Here is a 21614-nt window from a genome sequence, read left to right as displayed (position 1 = left end):
CGCGTGACGTTTCATGACTGAGTTTATGCTACTAGAGGCTTTCTGTTTCCATCATGATGCCATCGAGGTGTCTTCATCTCTTCAACACTCTCTTTGATTTTGTTGATCAATAAAGAAAGAGTGCCGAAGCTTTGTCTCTGCTCAACGGATGTCTGTAGGAGATCGAGCTGATTTTTCTTGTTGAGCTCAGCCATTTTGAACGCGTATTGTAACTTCTGGCTGTTTTCTTTTGTCATCATGATGAACAGGTTGCAGTCGACTTGTAATTGATCTGTACTATGTAAAGTAAAGGTAGAAAACGCTCGAAATTTACGGTGCAACTCTTCTAGGTAAATTAAAAAACTTCTATTTATGTATGCTAATCAGTCTAGCTCTTTTCGTTCAAAAAAAGCGACGCAACTTTTTACTAAAACAAGAGTCCTAATTGTGTTTTTTGTGCTGCTAAATCTAGCCAAAAATTGGCTTTAAAAAAGGAAAAACTAAGCGTCCGCGCAAGGGTACCGTTGATTTGTTAAACTGGACCAAATAATTGCTTTCAATTTTTTTTTCATATGACTTCGAGCGATTTTTCTGCAAGTTTTAGCTCTCCTTTAATCACAATCAAGGTACCAGAAAACTTTCCTGAACTGTTTTTTGTATGTGTGGAGTTTTACAAACAAATGAAACCTAAAAACCAAACAAACTAAATCTATATTGATACTTTTGCAAAACAAGTTATTATTTTATATTTTAAAATGCTTTGCGACCAGTCAAAGTGGGCTGCAAAAAAGCGGAGAAGACTGGTTGCTTAAATGCTGGGTCTACTTTGAAGATCTTTTCCAAGAATTTTTTTGCATTTCTTATGAAGTTAAGGACAACTGCTACCATTAAACTGCTTCTATTTGTTTCTGGATATCATCTGCCACCTATGAATTGCTCATCTTTACTTTGGGGACTACTGCGACCCAAAGGAAACACACTCCTCTTCAATTGTTGACTACTGAGACCAAAGGGGGAAAAGGACTTCTTTCGGCAACTTTCAAAACTGCGGACAAGAAGAAGAGACGTTTGAGTTTTCCAACTTAATTTATTAAGTTACTAATTATCAATAACTTATTATCCAGCTCACCTATTGATCCGCTAATCACATACCAATTTCGTATTTTGGTTAATACTGAAATATCTATACTAGAATTTTGGGTCGGATTCGAAGCATTCAAGTGGGCACGTTGAATATTTTAATGTTGTGATTGTTGTTTACCAGAAAACGATTGACAATGTTTGCTGGCTCTGTTGAAAGTTTCAGTACTTTTGTTTTGATTTTGTTGTTGGAAAGATGGCTGTGTTTGGTGGCTTGTTAGATTTTGTGTCGGCTGATTGGGATTGCTTGTAAAGAAAGCAGCGGAGGGCCGCTTAACTTGTTCAGAAGGGTTATGCAAAGTTGTGTGAAATCCTTTGTTTGGCATCGTTTTGTTGGACCGGACTGCTCAATATGTTTGTTGCTTCAACAGTTCGGGCCAAGATTGTTCTTCCTTACACTTTCATACCTTTGTTCTGGCGAACACTTCTTATATTCAGGCCACGTAGCAAGTATGCGGCTTCCTTTGCATTTCTCGCAAGACTTGTTTGATTGATCAGTATCTTCACGCGGAGGAAAGGACGGTCGACAATGCTGCTTTGCAGGGCGACTTGAGTGCAATGAATTCTGTTTCCAATTGTTTGTTGAATTGTTAGAGAACTGATTCATAACATTGCTGTTCCTTTTATCAGTGTTGTTTTATTTCTGCTTATGTCATTATTGTTTTGACCGAAAGTGTTGAAACTATTAAGCGGTTTATGAACATTTTCTCTGTTGTTTTTGTCGCATACTTGGGCCTGTACTTCAAGCCATTTTTGGAATTCAGAGGGTAATGGCTGATTACCAGTTGATGTGATTGTATACTCCGTCCATTTAATCAGAATATTGTGTAGAATTTTTTCTTTTGCGTTTTTCATCAATGTTGAGCTTCGCAAGTCAGCTTTGAAACCTAAATAATCGAAAGCTTGCATTAACCGTTTGAGAAAAGAAGCAAAAGATACAAAATTCTGTTTTAAATCATTGTTCGGGCGCCAGGCTTCCGATTGATTGATGAAAGCATTTACAACAGTGCTAGGGTCCCCAAAGTGATTCATGAGCTCTTTCAATGCAATCGGGTAAGCAGAATCACACGATTAAGCTTGAATTTTTTCCTTGGCTTTTCCTACGACCGAGTGTTGGAGGTATGTTATACGGTGTGTATCTGTAAGACTAATATTATTGTGGACAATGTTCAAAAAATTGTTTATCCACTCATGGTATTTCAGTTGGTTTCCATCGAAATTTGGAATTGTTATCGGTGGAAGTTTAATGGAAGTCTTATTTGTGGCTTGTAAATTGAAATGGTGGTCAAACGGGATTCTTTCTGTTTGTTTTTCAGTTCGTGGCTGAAACTGGTGGCTGCCGTGACATGGCCAATTTGTAAACTGATTCGAGTTTCCCGAGGAAAAATGGCCGTTTGGTAATTTGTAAATTGTTTTTCCGGAGTAGTTGGAAAATGAAGTGCCTGTGAAAGTGTACAACTAACGAGGGTTGTACTAGTATTGATCAACGCTGTATTGGATGCGAAAAAATTCCTATCGTTTCGTTCTTGTTTCAATTGAACTGCAGTTGGATATTGTTCGTTTCGATTTTGTTGAGAATTGTTTCATTGCACTACCATAGGAAAGGACATTTAGGGGACCAATCTGGCTATTCTGGTCTTTATTGGATTGAAAAATTGTCAAAGTGTTGTTTGAAGCTTTTTGGGCAGTTGCGAACACTTCTTATATTCAGGCCACGTAGCAAGTATGCGGCTTCCTTTGCATTTCTCGCAAGACTTGTTTGATTGATCAGTATCTTCACGCGGAGGAAAAGAAGGTTGACAATGCTGGTTTGCAGGGCGACTTGAGTGCAATGAATTCTGTTTCCAATTGTTTGTTGAACTATTAGAGAACTGATTCATAACATTGCTGTTCCTGTTATCAGTGTTGTTTTATTTCTGCTTATATTATTATTGTTTTGACCGATAGTGTTGAAACTGTTAAACGGTTTATGAACATTTTCTCTGTTGTTTTTGTCGCATACTTGGGCCTGTACTTCAAGCCATTTTTGGAATTCAGAGGGTAATGGCTGATTACCAGTTGATGTGATTGTATACTCCGTCCATTTAATCAGAATATTGTGTAGAATTTTTTCTTTTGCGTTTTTCATCAATGTTGAGCTTCGCAAGTCAGCTTTGAAACCTAAATAATCGAAAGCTTGCATTAACCGTTTGAGAAAAGAAGCAAAAGATACAAAATTCTGTTTTAAATCATTGTTCGGGCGCCAGGCTTCCGATTGATTGATGAAAGCATTTACAACAGTGCTAGGGTCCCCAAAGTGATTCATAAGCTCTTTCAATGCAATCGGGTAAGCAGAATCACACGATTAAGCTTGAATTTTTTCCTTGGCTTTTCCTACGACCGAGTGTTGGAGGTATGTTATACGGTGTGTATCTGTAAGACTAATATTATTGTGGACAATGTTCAAAAAATTGTTTATCCACTCATGGTATTTCAGTTGGTTCCCATCGAAATTTGGAATTGTTATCGGTGGAAGTTTAATGGAAGTCTTATTTGTGGCTTGTAAATTGAAATGGTGGTCAAACGGGATTCTTTCTGTTTGTTTTTCAGTTCGTGGCTGAAACTGGTGGCTGCCGTGACATGGCCAATTTGTAAACTGATTCGAGTTTCCCGAGGAAAAATGGCCGTTTGGTAATTTGTAAATTGTTTTTCCGGAGTAGTTGGAAAATGAAGTGCCTGTGAAAGTGTACAACTAACGAGGGTTGTACTAGTATTGATCAACGCTGTATTGGATGCGAAAAAATTCCTATCGTTTCGTTCTTGTTTCAATTGAACTGCAGTTGGATATTGTTCGTTTCGATTTTGTTGAGAATTGTTTCATTGCACTACCATAGGAAAGGACATTTAGGGGACCAATCTGGCTATTCTGGTCTTTATTGGATTGAAAAATTGTCAAAGTGTTGTTTGAAGCTTTTTGGGCAGTTGCGAACACTTCTTATATTCAGGCCACGTAGCAAGTATGCGGCTTCCTTTGCATTTCTCGCAAGACTTGTTTGATTGATCAGTATCTTCACGCGGAGGAAAAGAAGGTTGACAATGCTGGTTTGCAGGGCGACTTGAGTGCAATGAATTCTGTTTCCAATTGTTTGTTGAACTATTAGAGAACTGATTCATAACATTGCTGTTCCTGTTATCAGTGTTGTTTTATTTCTGCTTATATTATTATTGTTTTGACCGATAGTGTTGAAACTGTTAAACGGTTTATGAACATTTTCTCTGTTGTTTTTGTCGCATACTTGGGCCTGTACTTCAAGCCATTTTTGGAATTCAGAGGGTAATGGCTGATTACCAGTTGATGTGATTGTATACTCCGTCCATTTAATCAGAATATTGTGTAGAATTTTTTCTTTTGCGTTTTTCATCAATGTTGAGCTTCGCAAGTCAGCTTTGAAACCTAAATAATCGAAAGCTTGCATTAACCGTTTGAGAAAAGAAGCAAAAGATACAAAATTCTGTTTTAAATCCTTGTTCGGGCGCCAGGCTTCCGATTGATTGATGAAAGCATTTACAACAATGCTAGGGTCCCCTAAGTGATTCATAAGCTCTTTCAATGCAATCGGGTAAGCAGAATCACACGATTAAGCTTGATTTTTTTCCTTGGCTTTTCCTACGACCGAGTGTTGGAGGTATGTTATACGGTGTGTATCTGTAAGACTAATATTATTGTGGACAATGTTGAAAAAATTGTTTATCCACTCATGGTATTTCAGTTGGTTTCCATCGAAATTTGGAATTGTTATCGGTGGAAGTTTAATGGAAGTCTTATTTGTGGCTTGTAAATTGAAATGGTGGTCAAACGGGATTCTTTCTGTTTGTTTTTCAGTTCGTGGCTGAAACTGGTGGCTGCCGTGACATGGACAATTTGTTAACTGATTCGAGCTTCCCGAGGAAAAATGGCCGTTTGGTAATTTGTAAATTGTTTTTCCCGAGTAGGTGGAAATTGAAGTGACTGTGAAAGTGTACAACTAACGAGGGTTGTACTAGTTTTGATCAACGCTGTATTGGATGCGAAAAAATTCTTATCGTTTCGTTCTTGTTTCAATTGAACTGCAGTTGGATATTGTTCGTTTCGATTTTGTTGAGAATTGTTTCATTGCACTACCGTAGGAAAGGACATTTATGGGACCAATCTGGCTATTCTGGTCTTGATTGGTTTGAAAATTGTCAAAGTGTTGTTTGAAGCTTTTTGGGCAGTTGCAAACTGGTTATTGTCAATTTGCACAGGAAGGTGACTATAGTTTTCAAAAAGATGTGGATTGGAAACGGTGATTTTTGTCGTTTTATTTCTTCCTTTTTCAGAATGAGATTGAGTTTGAAGCGTTTGCTCATTTTCTCTGAATGCATTTGAAGTGTGGTTTGTTTTGTTTTTGTCAGCTGAGCTGTTATCTTGAAGTGTTTTGAAAATCAAATTGCAAAACCTTGCATACTTTGACCTTCTGTTTTGCTATTTCAATGAATAAAGGATAAATCTTTCGTTCTAACTGCGGCACTTGTTGTTATTTTCAATGAAGTATTGGGTGTTGCGATGTGATCAACTTTGAATTAGGGAACTGAGGCAATTCTCCTATTGATGAGTGAATCAATTCCCGCTGATTATTATTAGATTCAACAGGAAATAAAGACGCAGTTTGTTTCTTAGGAATGGACTGTTGTTGTATTGAAGCAAACTGGTTGAAATTGTTTTCTTGATCTCTGAGAAGAACGTTGTGTTCTGGGGATTGATGATTACTCAAGACAAATCAGAGTAATGGCTGATTACCAATTGATGTGATAGTATACTCCGTCCATTTAATCAGAATACTGTGTAGAATTTTTTCTCTTGCCTTTTTCATCGATGTTGAGCTTCGCAAGTCAGCTTTGAAACCTAAATATTCGAAAGCTTGCGTTAACCGTTTAAGAAAAGAAGCAAAAGATAAAAATTCTGTTTTAAATCATGGTTCGAGCGACAGGCTTCCAATTGATTGATGAAAGCTTTTACAACAATGCTAGGGTCCCCAAAGTGATTCATAAGCTCTTTCAATGCAATCGGGTAGTAAGCAGGGTCACACGATTAAGCTTGAATATTTTCCTTGGCTTTTCCTACGACCGAGCTTTGCAGGTATGTTATACGGTGTGTATCTGTAAGACTGATATTATTGTGGACAATGTTGAAAAAATTGTTTATCCACTCATGGTTTTTCAGTTGGTTTCCATCGCAATTTGGAATTGTTATAGGTGGAAGTTTAATAGAAGTCTTATTTGTGGTTTGTAAATTGAAATGGTGGTCAAACGGGATTCTTTCTGTTTGTATTTCAGTTCGTGGCTGAAACTGGCTGCTGCCGTGACATGGCCAGTTTGGAAACTGACTCGAGTTTCCCGAAAAGTTTAGTTGGCTAACTTGTTGAGCAATCGCAGGAAAAATGGCCGTTTGGTAATTTGTAAATTGTTTTTCCGGAGTAGGTGGAAAATGAAGTGCCTGTGATGGTGTACAACTAACGAGGGTTGTACTAGTATTGATCAATGCTGTATTGGATGCGAAAAAATTCCTATCGTTTCGTTCTTGTTTGAATTGAACTGCATTTGGATATTGTTCGTTTCGATTTTGTTGAGAATTGTTTCATTGCACTACCGTAGGAAAGGACATTTATGGGACCAATCTGGCTATTCTGGTCTTGATTGGTTTGAAAAATTATCAAAGTGTTGTTTGAAGTTTTTTGGGCAGTTGCAAACTGGTTATTGTCAATTTGCACAGGAAGGTGACTATAGTTTTCAAAAAGATGTGGATTGGGAACGGTGATTTTTGTCGTTTTTTTCCTTTTTCAGAATGAGATTAAGTTTGAAGCGTTTGCTCATTTTCTCTGAATGCATTTGAAGTTTGGTTTGTTTTGTTTGTGTCAGCTGAGCTGTTATCTTGAAGTGTGTTTTGAAAATCAAATTGCAAAACCTTGCATACTTTGACCTTCTGTTTTGTTATTTCAATGAATAAAGGATAAATCTTTCGTTCTAACTGCGGCACTTGTTGTTATTTTCAATGAAGTATTGGGTGTTGCGATGTGATCAACTTTGAATTAGGGAACTGGGGCAATTCTCCTTTTGACGAGTGAATCAATTCCCGCTGATTATTATTAGACTCAACAGGAAATAAAGACGCAGTTTATTTCTTAGGAATGGACGGTTGTTGTATTGAAGCAAACTGATTGAAATTTTTTTCTCGATCTCTGAGAACAACGTTGTGTTCTGGGGATTGAGGATTACTCAAGACAAATCAGAGAGTATGGCTGATTACCAATTGATGTGATTGTATACTCCGTCCGTTTAATCAGAATATTGTGTAGAATTTTTTCTTTTGCCTTTTTCATCGATTTTGAGCTTCGCAAGTCAGCTTTGAAACCTAAATAATCGAAAGCTAGCATTAACCGTTTAAGAAAAGAAGCAAAAGATAAAAATTCTGTTTTAAATCATGGTTCGAGCGACAGGCTTCCAATTGATTGATGAAAGCTTTTACAACAATGCTAGGGTCCCCAAAGTGATTCATAAGCTCTTTCAATGCAATCGGGTAGTAAGCAGGGTCACGCGATTAAGCTTGAATTTTTTCCTTGGCTTTTCCTACGACCGAGCTTTGCAGGTTTGTTATACGGTGTGTATCTGTAAGACTGATATTATTGTGGACAATGTTGAAAAAATAGTTTATCTTCATGGTATTTCAGTTGGTTTCCATCGAAATTTGGAATTGTTATAGGTGGAAGTTTAATGGAAGTCTTATTTGTGGTTTGTAAATTGAAATGGTGGTCAAACGGGATTCTTTCTGTTTGTATTTCAGTTCGTGGCTGAAACTGGTGGCTGCCGTGACATGGCCAATTTGGAAACTGATTCGAGTTTCCCGAAACGTTTAGTTGGGTAACTTGTTGAGCAATCGCAGGAAAAATGGCCGTTTGGTAATTTGTAAATTGTTTTTCCGGAGAAGGTGGAAAATGAAGTGCCTGTCATGGTGTACAACTAACGAGGGTTGTACTAGTATTGATCAATGCTGTATTGGATGCGAAAAAATTCCTATCGTTTCGTTCTTGTTTGAATTGAACTGCATTTGGATATTGTTCGTTTTGATTTTGTTGAGAATTGTTTCATTGCACTACCGTAGGAAAGTACAATTATGGGACCGATCTGGCTATTCTGGTCTTGATTGGTTTGAAAAGTTATCAAAGTGTTGTTTGAAGCTTTATGGGCAGTTGCAAACTGGTTTTTGTCAATTTGCACAGGAAGGTGACTATAGTTTTCAAAAAGATGTGGATTGGGAAAGGTGATTTTTGTCGTTTTTTTATTTTTTCAGAATGAGATTGAATTTGAAGCGTTTGCTCATTTTCTCTGAATGCATTTGAAGTTTGGTTTGTTTTGTTTTTGTCAGCTGAGCTGTTATCTTGAAGTGTGTTTTGAAAATCAAATTGCAAAACCTTGCATACTTTGACCTTCTGTTTTGCTATTTCAGTGAATAAAGGATAAATCTTTCGGTCTAACTGCGGCACTTGTTGTTATATTCAATGAAGTATTGGGTGTTGCGATGTGATCAACTTTGAATTTTGGAATTGGGGCAATTCTCCTATTGATGAGTGAATCAATTCCCGCTGATTTTTATTAGATTCAACAGGAAATGAAGACCCAGTTTATTTCTTAGGAATGGACGGTTGTTGTATTGAAGCAAACTGGTTGAAAATTTTTTCGCGATCTCTGAGAACAACGTTGTGTTCTGGGGATTGAGGATTACTCAAGACAAATCAGAGAGTAATGGCTGATTACCAATTGATGTGATTGTATACTCCGTCCCATTAATCAGAATATTGCGTAGAATTTTTTCTTTTGCCTTTTTCATCGATGTTGAGCTTCGCATGTCAGCTTTGAAACCTAAATAATCGAAAGCTTGCATTAACCGTTTCAGAAAAGAAGCAAAAGATACAAAATTCTGTTTTAAATCATTGTTCGGGCGACAGGCTTCCAATTGATTGATGAAAGCTTTTACAACAATGCTAGGGTCCCCAAATTTATTCATAAGCTCTTTCAATGCAATCGGGTAGTAAGCAGGGTCACACGATTAAGCTTTAATTTTTTCCTTGGCTTTTCCTACGACCTAGCTTTGCAGGTATGTTATACGGTGTGTATCTGTAAGACTGATATTATTGTGGACAATGTTGAAAAAATTGTTTATCCACTCATGATATTTCAGTTGGTTTCCATCGAAATTTGGAATTGTTATAGGTGGAAGTTTAATGGAAGTCTTTTTTGTGGTTTGTAAATTGAAATGGTGGTCAAACGGGATTCTTTCTGTTTGTATTTCAGTTCGTGGCTGAAACGGGTGGCTGCCGTGACATGGCCAATTTGGAAACTGATTCGAGTTTCCCGAAACGTTTAGTTGGCTAACTTGTTGAGCAATCGCAGGAAAAATGGCCGTTTGGTAATTTGTAAATTGTTTTTCCGGAGTAGGTGGAAAATGAAGTGCCTATGATGGTGTACAACTAACGAGGGTTGTACTAGTATTGATCAATGCTGTATTGGATGCGAAAAAATTCCTATCGTTTCGTTCTTGTTTGAATTGAACTGCATTTGGATATTGTTCGTTTCGATTTTGTTGAGAATTGTTTCATTGCACTACCGTAGGAAAGTACATTTATGGGACCAATCTGGCTATTCTGGTCTTGATTGGTTTGAAAAATTATCAAAGTGTTGTTTGAAGCTTTTTGGGCAGTTGCAAACTGGTTTTTGTCAATTTGCACAGGAAGGTGACTATATTTTTCAAAAAGATGTGGATTGGGAACGGTGATTTTTGTCGTTTTTTTCCTTTTTCAGAATGAGATTGAGTTTGAAGCGTTTGCTCATTTTCTCTGAATGCATTTGAAGTTTGGTTTGTTTTGTTTTTGTCAGCTGAGCTGTTATCTTGAAGTGTGTTTTGAAAATCAAATTGCAAAACCTTGCATACTTTGACCTTCTGTTTTGCTATTTCAGTGAATAAAGGATAAATCTTTCGGTCTAACTGCGGCACTTGTTGTTATATTCAATGAAGAATTGAGTGTTGCGATGTGATCAACTTTGAATTAGGGAACTGGGGCAATTCTCCTATTGATGAGTGAATCAATTCCCGCTGATTATTATCAGATTCAACAGGAAAGAAAGACGCAGTTTATTTCTTAGGAATGGACGGTTGTTGTATTGAAGCAAACTGGTTGAAATTGTTTTCTTGATCTCTGAGAAGAATGTTGTGTTCTGGGGATTGAGGATTACTCAAGACAAATCAGAGTAATGGCTGATTACCAATTGATGTGATAGTATACTCCTTCCATTTAATCAGAATACTGTGTAGAATTTTTTCTTTTGCCTTTTTCATCAATGCTGAGCTTGACAAATCAGCTTTGAAACCTAAATAATCGAAAGCTTGCGTTAACCGTTTCAGAAAAGAAGCAAAAGATACAAAATTCTGTTTTAAATCATTGTTCGGGCGACAGGCTTCCAATTGATTGATGAAAGCTTTTACAACAATGCTAGGGTCCCCAAATTGATTCATAAGCTCTTTCAATGCAATCGGGTAGTAAGCAGGGTCACACGATTAAGCTTGAATTTTTATTGGCTTTTCCTACGACTGAGCTTTGCAGATATGTTATACGGTGTGTATCTGTAAGACTGATATTATTGTGGACAATGTTGAAAAAATTGTTTATCCACTCATGGTATTTCAGTTGGTTTCCATCAAAATTTGGAATTGTTATAGGTGGAAGTTTAGTGGAAGTCTTATTTGTGGTTTGTAAATTGAAATGGTGGTCAAACGGGATTCTTTCTGTTTGTATTTCAGTTCGTGGCTGAAACTGGTGGCTGCCGTGACATGGCCAATTTGTAAACTGATTCGAGTTTCCCGAAACGTTTAGTTGGCTAACTTGTTGAGCAATCGCAGGAAAAATGGCCGTTTGGTATTTTTTAAATTGTTTTTCCGGAGTAGGTGGAAAATGAAGTGCCTGTGATGGTGTACAACTAACGAGCGTTGTACTAGTATTGATCAATGCTGTATTGGATGCGACAAAATTCGTATCGTTTCGTTCTTGTTTGAATTAAACTGCATTTGGATATTGTTCGTTTCGATTTTGTTGAGAATTGTTTCATTGCACTACCGTAGGAAAGGACATTTATGGGACCAATCTGGCTATTCTGGTCTTGATTGGTTTGAAAAATTATCAAAGTGTTGTTTGAAGCTTTTTGGGGCAGTTGCAAACTGCTTATTGTCAAAAAGATGTGGATTGGGAACGGTGATTTTTGTCGTTTTTTTTCTTCCTTTTTCAGTATGAGATTGAGTTTGAAGCGTTTGCTCATTTTCTCTGAATGCATTTGAAGTTTGGTTTGTTTTGTTTTTGTCAGCTGAGCTGTTATCTTGAAGTGTGTTTTGAAAATGAAATTGCAAAACCATGCACACCGTCTGTTTTGCTATTTCAGTGAATAAAGGATAAATCTTTCGGTCTAACTGCGTCACTTGTTGTTATATTCAATGAATTATTGGGTGTTGCGATGTGATCAACTTTGAATTAGGGAACTGGGGCAATTCTCCTATTGATGAGTGAATCAATTCCCGCTGATTATTATTAGATTCAACAGGAAATAAAGACGCAGTTTATTTCTTAGGAATGGACGGTTGTTGTATTGAAGCAAACTGGTTGAAAATGTTTTTTCGATCTCTGAGAACAACGTTGTGTTGTGAGGATTGAGGATTACTCAAGACAAATCTGTCCTAAATGTTTGCTCTGGATAATAGGGTTGATGCTGGTGTTGGGGCTGCTAAAAACGACATTGATTGATTTATGTGTTCAACTATCGTTAAATTTTTTACTGATTCTTCAGTCTTTTCCCCAGTATCCTGAGCAAATTGTATTTTGCTCTGGAGAATTTTTGAGAGGAGGTTGGGTTTGTTTTCTTGCGGAAGGAAAAACGATAGTTTCGCCGGTCTTGGGGGCACTGGAGGGGAGACATCGCTGGCAGGATTCTTTACTGCCATGTTGTTTTCTTCTGATTTTTGGTAAACCGGTGTCAATCGCTGCGACTCGAGTTGTCTTTGTGGTGACTGTGAGACGCACACACACGAGTTGTCTTTGTGATGACTGTGAGACGCACCAAATGAAACACACTCCTTCAATTGGTTACTATTGAGACCAAAGGGGGAAAAAGGACCTCTTTCGGTAACTTCTGAAACTGCGCACAAAGAGAAGAGACGCTTGAGTTTTCCAACTTAAAGGGATTATGTGCATGAGCGATTTTGAGTTGGGAGTTATTCCAGAGCTTTTGATTTCCTTGCTTTTGAGAAAGAAAAGTTCTTGTCTTTTTTTTTATTTTTCCTGAAGGTGTTTTCAGTGTATAATACCCCGTTAACTTGGCGCCCGGCTAGTAGTATGCATAAAATGAAAACAAAATAGGTGTAAATGTCGGATTTTCTTAGGAATACATGCTACCCCATTAAGTAGGCTCGCGGCTAGCAGTATGCAATTAAGATCAAAGAAAATAAATGTTTGCTCTGGATAATAGGGTTGATGCTGGTGTTGGGGCTGCTAAAAACGACATTGATTGATTTATGTGTTCAACTATCGTTAAATTTTTTACTGATTCTTCAGTCTTTTCCCCAGTATCCTGAGCAAATTGTGTTTTGCTCTGGAGAATTTTTGAGAGGAGGTTGGGTTTGTTTTCTTGCGGAAGGAAAAACGATAGTTTCGCCGGTCTTGGGGGCACTGGAGGGGAGACATCGCTGGCAGGATTCTTTACTGCCATGTTGTTTTCTTCTGATTTTTGGTAAACCGGTGTCAATCGCTGCGACTCGAGTTGTCTTTGTGATGACTGTGAGACGCAGCTGATGTCATCGCGTACTCGAGTTGATGATAGGCTCAATTGACCATCATCGTCGAGACTGTTTACTTCTAATTCCAACATCTGACGAGAGATCAAATTCGCGTGACGTTTCATGGCTGAGTTTATGCTACTAGAGGCTTACTTTTTCCATCATGATGCCATCGAGGTTTGTCTTCAGCTCTTCAACACTCTCTTTGATTTTGTTGATCAATAAAGAAAGAGTGCGGAAGCTTTTTCTCTGCTCAACGGATGTCTGTAGGAGATCGAGCTGATTTTTCTTGTTGAGCTCAGCCATTTTGAACGCTTATTGTAACTTCTGGCTGTTTTCTTTTGTCATCTTGATGAAAAGGTTGCAGTAGACTTGCAATTGTTCTTTATTATGTAAAGTAAAGGTAGAAAACGCTCAAAATTTATGGAGCAGCTTTTTTTGGTAAATTAAAAAAACCTTTGTGTATGTAGGCTAATCAGTCTAGCTTTTTTCGTTCAGAAAAAGCGACGCAACTTTTTACTAAAACAAGAGTCCTAATTGTGTTTTTTGTCGTGCTAAATCTAGCCAAAAGTTTGCTTTAAAGAAGGAAAAACGGAGCGTCTGCGCGAGTGTACCGTTGATTTGTTGAACAGGACCAAATAATTGCTTTCAATTTGTTTTTACGTATTTGATTTTGAGCGATTTTTCTGCAAGTTTAGCTCTCCTTTAATCACAATCAAGGTACCAGAAAATCTTCCTGAACTGTTTTTTGTGTGTGCGGAGACTTACAAACAAATGAAACCTAAAAACCAAACAATCTAAATCTAAATTGACACTTCTGCAAAACAAGTTATTATTTAGATTTTAAAATGCGTTGCGACCAGTCAACGTGAGCTACAGAAAAGCGGAGAAGACTGGTTGCTTAAACGCTGGTCTACTTTGAAGATCTTTTCCAAGAAATTATTTTTTGCAATTCTTATTAAGTTAAGGACAACTGCTACCATTAAACTGCTTCTATTTGTTTTTGGATGTCATCTGCCACCTATGAATTGCTCATCTTTACTTTGGGGACTACTGCGACCTAAATGAAACACACTCCTTCATTTGGTTACTGCTGAGACCAAAGGGGGAAAAAGGACCTCTTTCGGCAACTTCTGAAACTGCGCACAAAGAGAAGAGACGCTTGAGTTTTCCAAGTTAAAGGGATTATGTGCATGAGCGATTTTGAGTTGGGAATTATTCCAGAGCTTTTGATTTCCTTGCTTTTGAGAAAGAAAAGTTCTTGTCTTTTTTTATTTTTCCTGAAGGTGTTTTCAGTGTATAATACCCCATTAACTTGGCGCCCGGCTAGTAGTATGCATAAAATGAAAACAAAATAGGTGAAAATGTCGGATTTTCTTAGGAATACATGCTACCCCATTAAGTAGGCTCGCGGCTAGCAGTATGCAATTAAGATCAAAGAAAACACAAACCCATTTGTAGGTTTTTTGAGAAGCATTTCAGGAAGTTTTGTCTGTTCTTTATGGTTTTGCGGAATGTTCATGAAATTTCTCAGCTTGTTTTGTAATGAACTGAGGAGAATTATTAAATAGATTTTGAAACCTGATGACGTTAGAAAAAACGTTACAAAAAACATTTTTCGATCTTTATATAAAAGAGAAGCAATTTTGCCAATTTTCTGCTACTTCTTTGCAGTTTTGCAGGGGGATGAGATAAATTTCCAGCTTGTTTTCAAACAAACAGAAGGGGCCTTTTCGAACGCTTTTTTGTTATCTACTGGAAATTTCCAATAAACGTTATAAAAACGTTTTTTAAATTTTTTAAGAAGCAAATTTCAAGTTGCCTCTTTACAAACTTGCAATGTCAATCAATTATATTTTAGGCTTGTGTTCTTACAAAATGAGGGGGTTGATTCAATAGTTTTTTGGTGTCTATTGAAAATTTCAAAAAAGTTAGATGATCGCATTTTAAATTTTGTAAGTCGAAAGAGCAATGAAACTTGTTTTCTAACAAACGCAGGGGGCCTAATCAACAGGTTTCAGTGGAACTACTAAATGTTTTATTCAAAACGTTGGGAAAACGTTTTTTGAATTTTGAGTCAAAGAAGCAATTTCTGTCAAAATTGAGTTGCCTCTTCACTAAAATGCAAAGTCAATTAACTGATTTTCAAGCTTGTTTTCTAACAAATCCAGAGGGCCCAATCAATGGGTTTTTTGGATTTACTAAAAGGTTCTCATTAAAACTTTAGAATAACGTTTTTTTTTTTTGACCTTCAAAAAAGCACTTGCGACTTTTTCTTTTTTTGAGCAAAAATTTTACTTGAGGAGTTCAACCAAAATAAAATTCATATTCGGTGCAAGTGAAGTTTTCTATTAAACTAGTAGTTCAATAGTTTACTTTCATGCAGATTTTTTGCGAGAAATTCAGAAAAAAATTTTTGAAGTTTTCCGATGCAAAAAACGCTATATCGTTATCAAAACTATCCATCAAAAGTTCGTTTGGGGACAATTTTTTTGTGGTTGAGTTTTTTTTCGCAAAAAATTCAGATTTTTTTATACGTCTAACCGGGAAAGGGACTTCTGAGGTGACGTCTGGAACCTCGGGTGATCATCTCTTGGTGACGTCTGTAACCCAAAAATTGTCAGGCACTTTGGATCGGGTGACGTCTGAAAACCCTTGAAAAAAAGAACTCTTCGTCTTAGGTTGGCTCGTCTGCAATAAAAACTTCCTCTGGGGTGACGTCGTAGTCTTGGATATTAGTCCTGGGGTGTGCTCATGCCACCTCTTGGTTTCAAAAAACAATTGAATTAAATTCAGAAGGTTTTATGGCCTTTTTATCGGGGAGGATGGTCGCCAAAATTGTTTTAAAACATTTGTTAAAAGAGCACGTCTAAATTTCAAGTTACTGGAAAAAAGAGTCAAAGTTCTTGTTGCAATTTTGGCGGTTTATTTGAATCATCTTGAAGGCTGGAATAACATTGACAAAATGGGCATTCCGAAGGTCCTCGTTCTTTAAAACTTGCACTTCATTAAGATCATTTATTCTCCGGTCGGCAGTTTGTTCCTATGTGCAAAACTTGATCTATGCAACCCAGATAGCCTTTCAAGGCTACACAGGAACGAATAAGACTAAAAAGTCGCAGCTCACTTATTGATCCGCTAATCACATACCAAAGTTTCAGTGACCGTAAGTAGTTGTGTTTAACAGCCGCCGTTAGCCTTTTCAACATGCGCTGCGTTCAATGAATGAGTTTTCGACTTTGAAAGGTGTTTTTTGTGAGAATGGTGCATATAGATAACCATTTTTGACCATTTTTCCATCCATTTGATTGAATTTCTTTGCTTGTAATTTGGCTTTTTTGTAAAAAATAGTTTTTGAGCAATGCTGCATTAAAATGTTTCTCCCTGAAATTGTTACCGCAAAGTTAAACCTAACAATGCGTTTTAAGTGCCAAATATGCGCACATTTTTCTATTTCGTGTTTAATTTTTGGATTTTTTCATTGATTTTTTGGATATTTGAGGTATACTTGACAACGTCCTCTTGACAGTTTATGCATTAGGCACTTCTCTATAGCTTATTTTACTCTCTATTTTTTTGCATATACTAATCCAATTTTTGTGGTTTTTGTCCTTTTTCTCAATTCTTTGTTAATTTTTATTTCAATTAGTTTAAAAACTCTTGTGCATTGTCACAGATTTCCATTTTTTGTTTTGAGCGTTTGGTTTAGTTTTTGGCGTTGTCTTAGAAATTCAGTGAAGTATATGTTTCATAAACGCAGTTTTAACGATTTGTTTTGCGACAAATTTTACAAAGCTTTATGGTTCCAAATCTTTTGACTGTTTCAACTATTTTTTTATTTAGACATGAGGTGGGATATGTAATCTTCTGAGCCATGATTGCTTAGTAAAATTTTGTGTTTTTCTACTTCTTCCTATTTGATTTTTTACTTTCCAAATTTACAAAGAATTTTTTGGTTTTGCTTTTTTGGCAATTGTTTTCCTAGTATGCAAACTCAGACTTAGAATGTTTTTTCACTGGATTTTTTATTGTTGAAAAATCTAATGTCATATATTTTGTTAATTTTTTAATTTTTTTGGTCTGCAATTGATTTCATATATAATATACAACTTATGCTTTGCTGTGATAAGTTTTTGAAACTTTGACTGATATATGGTTTAAGTGATTTTTCTGGGGGCTAGGTTCTTAATAAAATTTTTGTTTTGCTTTTTAGTGTTAATCTTTTTTTTCAATATTATTTATTTTTGCAGTATTTTGAATTGATTTGGTCTGCTATCTCCAACAAAAAAGAAATACATCTTTTTTTCTTCAGTCCTAATTCTTAACTGCTGTGACGAAAGGCGAAAATCTTGTAATTTTTTGAATCCGCCTAATTTTAGTTTTCTTTTTTTGAGGAAGGCTATTTTATTTCCAAGATTGATGCCTGCCTTATGCTTTCCCATAGTTTTTGGGTCGCAAAGTTAATTTTGGAGCTCTGATTTTTTTTTTGAAAAATATCATTAGTTACTTCTTGACAATTTTTTGCCCTGTCAGTTTTTTTGTAGCCTGTCAATATTTTCTATTCTAAGAGTTTTGGCCAATTTTCAACGTTACCTGATGTTTTTACCAATATGAAATTTTGCAGTATCAAGATACCACAGTGAGTGTCTTCTGTCAACTTTGTATTTGGTTTGAATTAATGAATCTTTTTCTATGATCTCGAATAATTTATTTGTTTTTATATTAGCTAGTTTCATTGATGCCAATTCTCAAATCTTTCTCGTTATGGGTATAAATTGTTTTACCAAATGTTTTCATCAAAGCTGCTGAGGTAAAAAAATAGTTATAAGACAAAATAAAATGGTTTCGACTGTAGTTACAGTTTTGGTGGTGGTTTCGACGCTTCGAGTCGCTTCCGGAATTCTTCCGGCCATGTTTCAATTCGCTTTACCTTTTGATCGTTTTTGGTTTTACGTATGTCACGATTTTCACGTTTGACTTCTGACATACCTCACTCACTGTTTCAACTGAAGGGATTTTAAATTCTTTCACGCATTGACTTACGCAAGGTCTTGAATACTGTCAAAATCTAAAGATCAAAATCAAAAGAAACGGGATAAACCGATAATTAAGTCATTGGGCAAGTAGGTTATCAAAGAGTGTTTGCTATCTGACATTTGAATTAAGCTTATTAGCTTTCAGTTTAGAAGCTGAATTAAGTGTAATTTTGGAATCTAACTGAAACTGAGCGCCAAATGACACTGAATAAAAAACTGAAATGAAATTTGGTCAATTTTTGTCTCTCCCTTTTTCGTTTTCTGTTTCAATCCTGATGTGCATCGAGCGCGTCGACGGCGTCTTTTTTTCCCGGCAATCTGAATGCTATATTTAGGCATGACGATCTGTTCAAACAGTTTTTCTTAACAATTGGGCTGTGGTCACACGGAATATTGATGGCCAGTTGTCAAATGTTTAATTTTTTTTAGAGTAATAATTTCAACTTCTATGGCAGCGGAGGAGCATCTAATAACCAGCAGACAGTTGTAGCTGCACCCAAAGTGGAAATCATCAGTTACCAGACACCTTTCCAGCCCTCGTGTTCGCCAGTGTCCCTTGGCACCAGGTACATGAAGTGGAATATGATTGGCATTGTTAGGAGAGAGGAGCACTCGCCAACTGATGACGACGCTGAGGACGAAAGCTCAAATGCCTCAATCACTGTCGAATTCCACGATAGTACTTTTCACCACTCTATGCATCTGAACGATGACCACGGTGAGTAATATAAGAATGTAGTAGTCATCTCTTAAATAGTAAGGAATATTTTACAATTTCTGAAGTTTTCTTGGGCATTGCTGGTTCACATTTTTGCCGCCTTGTGCCCCTCCGAGCGACCTCTTTTTTTCTCTACCCCCGCCCCTGCGCTCACCATATGAGGTTATTCTAAATTCTTATGTAGATGCTTAACTCTGGTTATAGTTGCTTAACTCTACTAAAAGGCAAGTAGAAAACTGCTCCGAAATTGATTTCATTATTTAAAGTAAATCTGGTGTGGTAAAATTAGCTCTAATAAAAGCACTTATAACCCCTTTACTTCATGATTGATGACCCACTCGCCGGTCATTTGTGGGTAATCGCGGGTTGACAAAAAGGTTGAGGGTAGTCGTAGAACTTTCATCTAATGTTGCATTGAAGCTAATAAATCAAAAAGTAATAAAATATTGTGAAACTACAACTAGAAAATTGGTATAACTAGAACTCCACTATTGGTATAATTACAACTGTAATTGAAAGTTTATGACTAAAACTTTTTCATAATTGGAAGTTCTATGACAGCAAAATTTTCATCCGTGGAATATACAGCACACGAACGAAGGTCAGACGAAAAGAGGGAAAATAGATCGATTTTTTTTTTCAAGAATTCTCGATTTCTTCAAGTTTGACAAATAAACCTAGAGCATGTTATGTTGTTTTGCTGTTTTGGAACCCTTGTAGTTAGGAAATGATATGAAGTTTGCGTTGATGACATTGAAAAGCTCCTTGACCCAGAAGGTACAGAAGGTAACAAAACTGCTCTCCTTGAAACGTTTGGCATAATTTCTAAACAAAGCTATGTCACTTTTATAAAAGCATTACTTAATCCATCGTGAACAATGGTGGTCGACATTAGTCTGTTATGTTTAATAGCCGCCCTCATCTTCTCAGCCGGCTATTATTGCGCTCGTATTTTTACGACTCGAAGAGGAGTATTGGAGAAGTCCTTTTTTTTATCAATTTTATTGGAGTGAATTTTTAAGCGGGAAATGAAACGCGTGAAAAAAATTGGAGTGTTTTTGGTGCTGAACAAAAGTGAAGAGCGGAGCGAAAAGAGAGTAGTTTTTGTTCATACCGCTATTTTTGAGAGAGCGAGAAATTGATGTGTGAAAAAATTTTCTCTGAGCGAGCGAAATTTTTTTGTTCACGTGCGGCTTTTAAAAGCAGTTTTTTGCAATTTTTCTTGTTTATGAGGTTTGATTATGATATTGTATTGGATTTGGGCTCGTTCTGAAAGTAATTAAAGGTTTCAAGTAGTTAATTGGAGTTTTATGCAAATTTGGAGGAATATTTTACAATTTCTGAAGTTTTCTTGGGCATTGCTGGTTCACATTTTTGCCGCCTGTGCCCCTCCGAACGACCTCCTTTTTTTTCTCTACCCCCGCCCCTGCGCTCACCATATGAGGTTATTCTAAATTCTTATGTAGATGCTTAACTCTGGTTATAGTTGCTTAACTCTACTAAAAGGCAAGTAGAAAACTGCTCCGAAATTGATTTCATTATTTAAAGTAAATCTGGTGTGGTAAAATTAGCTCTAATAAAAGCACTTATAACCCCTTTACTTCATGATTGATGACCCACTCGCGGGTCATTTGTGGGTAATCGCGGGTTGACAAAAAGGTTGAGGGTAGTCGTAGAACTTTCATCTAATGTTGCATTGAAGCTAATAAATCAAAAAGTAATAAAATATTGTGAAACTACAACTAGAAAATTGGTATAACTAGAACTCCACTATTGGTATAATTACAACTGTAATTGAAAGTTTATGACTAAAACTTTCTCATAATTGGAAGTTCTATGACAGCAAAATTTTCATCCGTGGAATATACAGCACACGAACGAAGGTCAGACGAAAAGAGGGAAAATAGATCGATTTTTTTTTCAAGAATTCTCGATTTCTTCAAGTTTGACAAATAAACCTAGAGCATGTTATGTTGTTTTGCTGTTTTGGAACCCTTGTAGTTAGGAAATGATATGAAGTTTGCGTTGATGACATTGAAAAGCTCCTTGACCCAGAAGGTACAGAAGGTAACAAAACTGCTCTCCTTGAAACGTTTGGCATAATTTCTAAACAAAGCTTTGTCACTTTTATAAAAGCATTACTTAATCCATCGTGAACAATGGTGGTCGACATTAGTCTGTTATGTTTAATAGCCGCCCTCATCTTCTCAGCCGGCTATTATTGCGCTCGTATTTTTACGACTCGAAGAGGAGTATTGGAGAAGTCCTTTTTTTTATCAATTTTATTGGAGTGAATTTTTAAGCGGGAAATGAAACGCGTAAAAAAATTGGAGTGTTTTTGGTGCTGAACAAAAGTGAAGAGCGGAGCGAAAAGAGAGTAGTTTTTGTTCATACCGCTATTTTTGAGAGAGCGAGAAATTGATGTGTGAAAAAATTTTCTCTGAGCGAGCGAAATTTTTTTGTTCACGTGCGGCTTTTAAAAGCAGTGTTTTGCAATTTTTCTTGTTTATGAGGTTTGATTATGATATTGTATTGGATTTGGGCTTGTTCTGAAAGTAATTAAAGGTTTCAAGTAGTTAATTGGAGTTTTATGCAAATTTGGAGGTTTTTGATCAGTTTTGCTGATTTTCCGACGAAATTTAATGTACTTTGGCCTTTTGTTTTGTTTTACTGCTTAAAGCGCAATTTGCATAGAAGCTCGTTACTCAAAGAATATCAAGGATATAAATTGATTACAATTTTGTTGGTATAGAACATTTTTTACTGAAGAAAAATGACAAAATGAGAATTTTTTAACCACTTTTTTAATTTTTTGCTTTTTTTTCGTTTTTTTTGCAATCTTAGACAATTTTTTTAGCTTGTTATGACTTGC

The 21614-nt window shown here is 36.5% G+C and overlaps 1 protein-coding gene across 1 annotated transcript in view; it reads left to right on the top strand.

Moving 5' to 3' along the window:
* LOC142358674 (WD repeat and HMG-box DNA-binding protein 1-like) overlaps window positions 1-21614 on the top strand; it is a 56416-nt gene that overhangs the window by 21990 nt on the left and 12812 nt on the right. Inside the window, exon 4 of the mRNA XM_075410174.1 lies at window positions 18454-18742. Coding sequence (XP_075266289.1) covers window positions 18454-18742 — 289 coding nt within the window. The remainder of the gene's footprint in view (window positions 1-18453; window positions 18743-21614) is intronic.

Source organism: Convolutriloba macropyga, chromosome 2, assembly GCF_964194025.1.
Source record: "Convolutriloba macropyga chromosome 2, txConMacr16.3, whole genome shotgun sequence".
NCBI classification, from domain to species: Eukaryota; Metazoa; Xenacoelomorpha; order Acoela; family Convolutidae; genus Convolutriloba; species Convolutriloba macropyga.
Note: the sequence above shows the minus strand (reverse complement) of the source record. Positions and strands in the feature narration are given on the sequence as shown.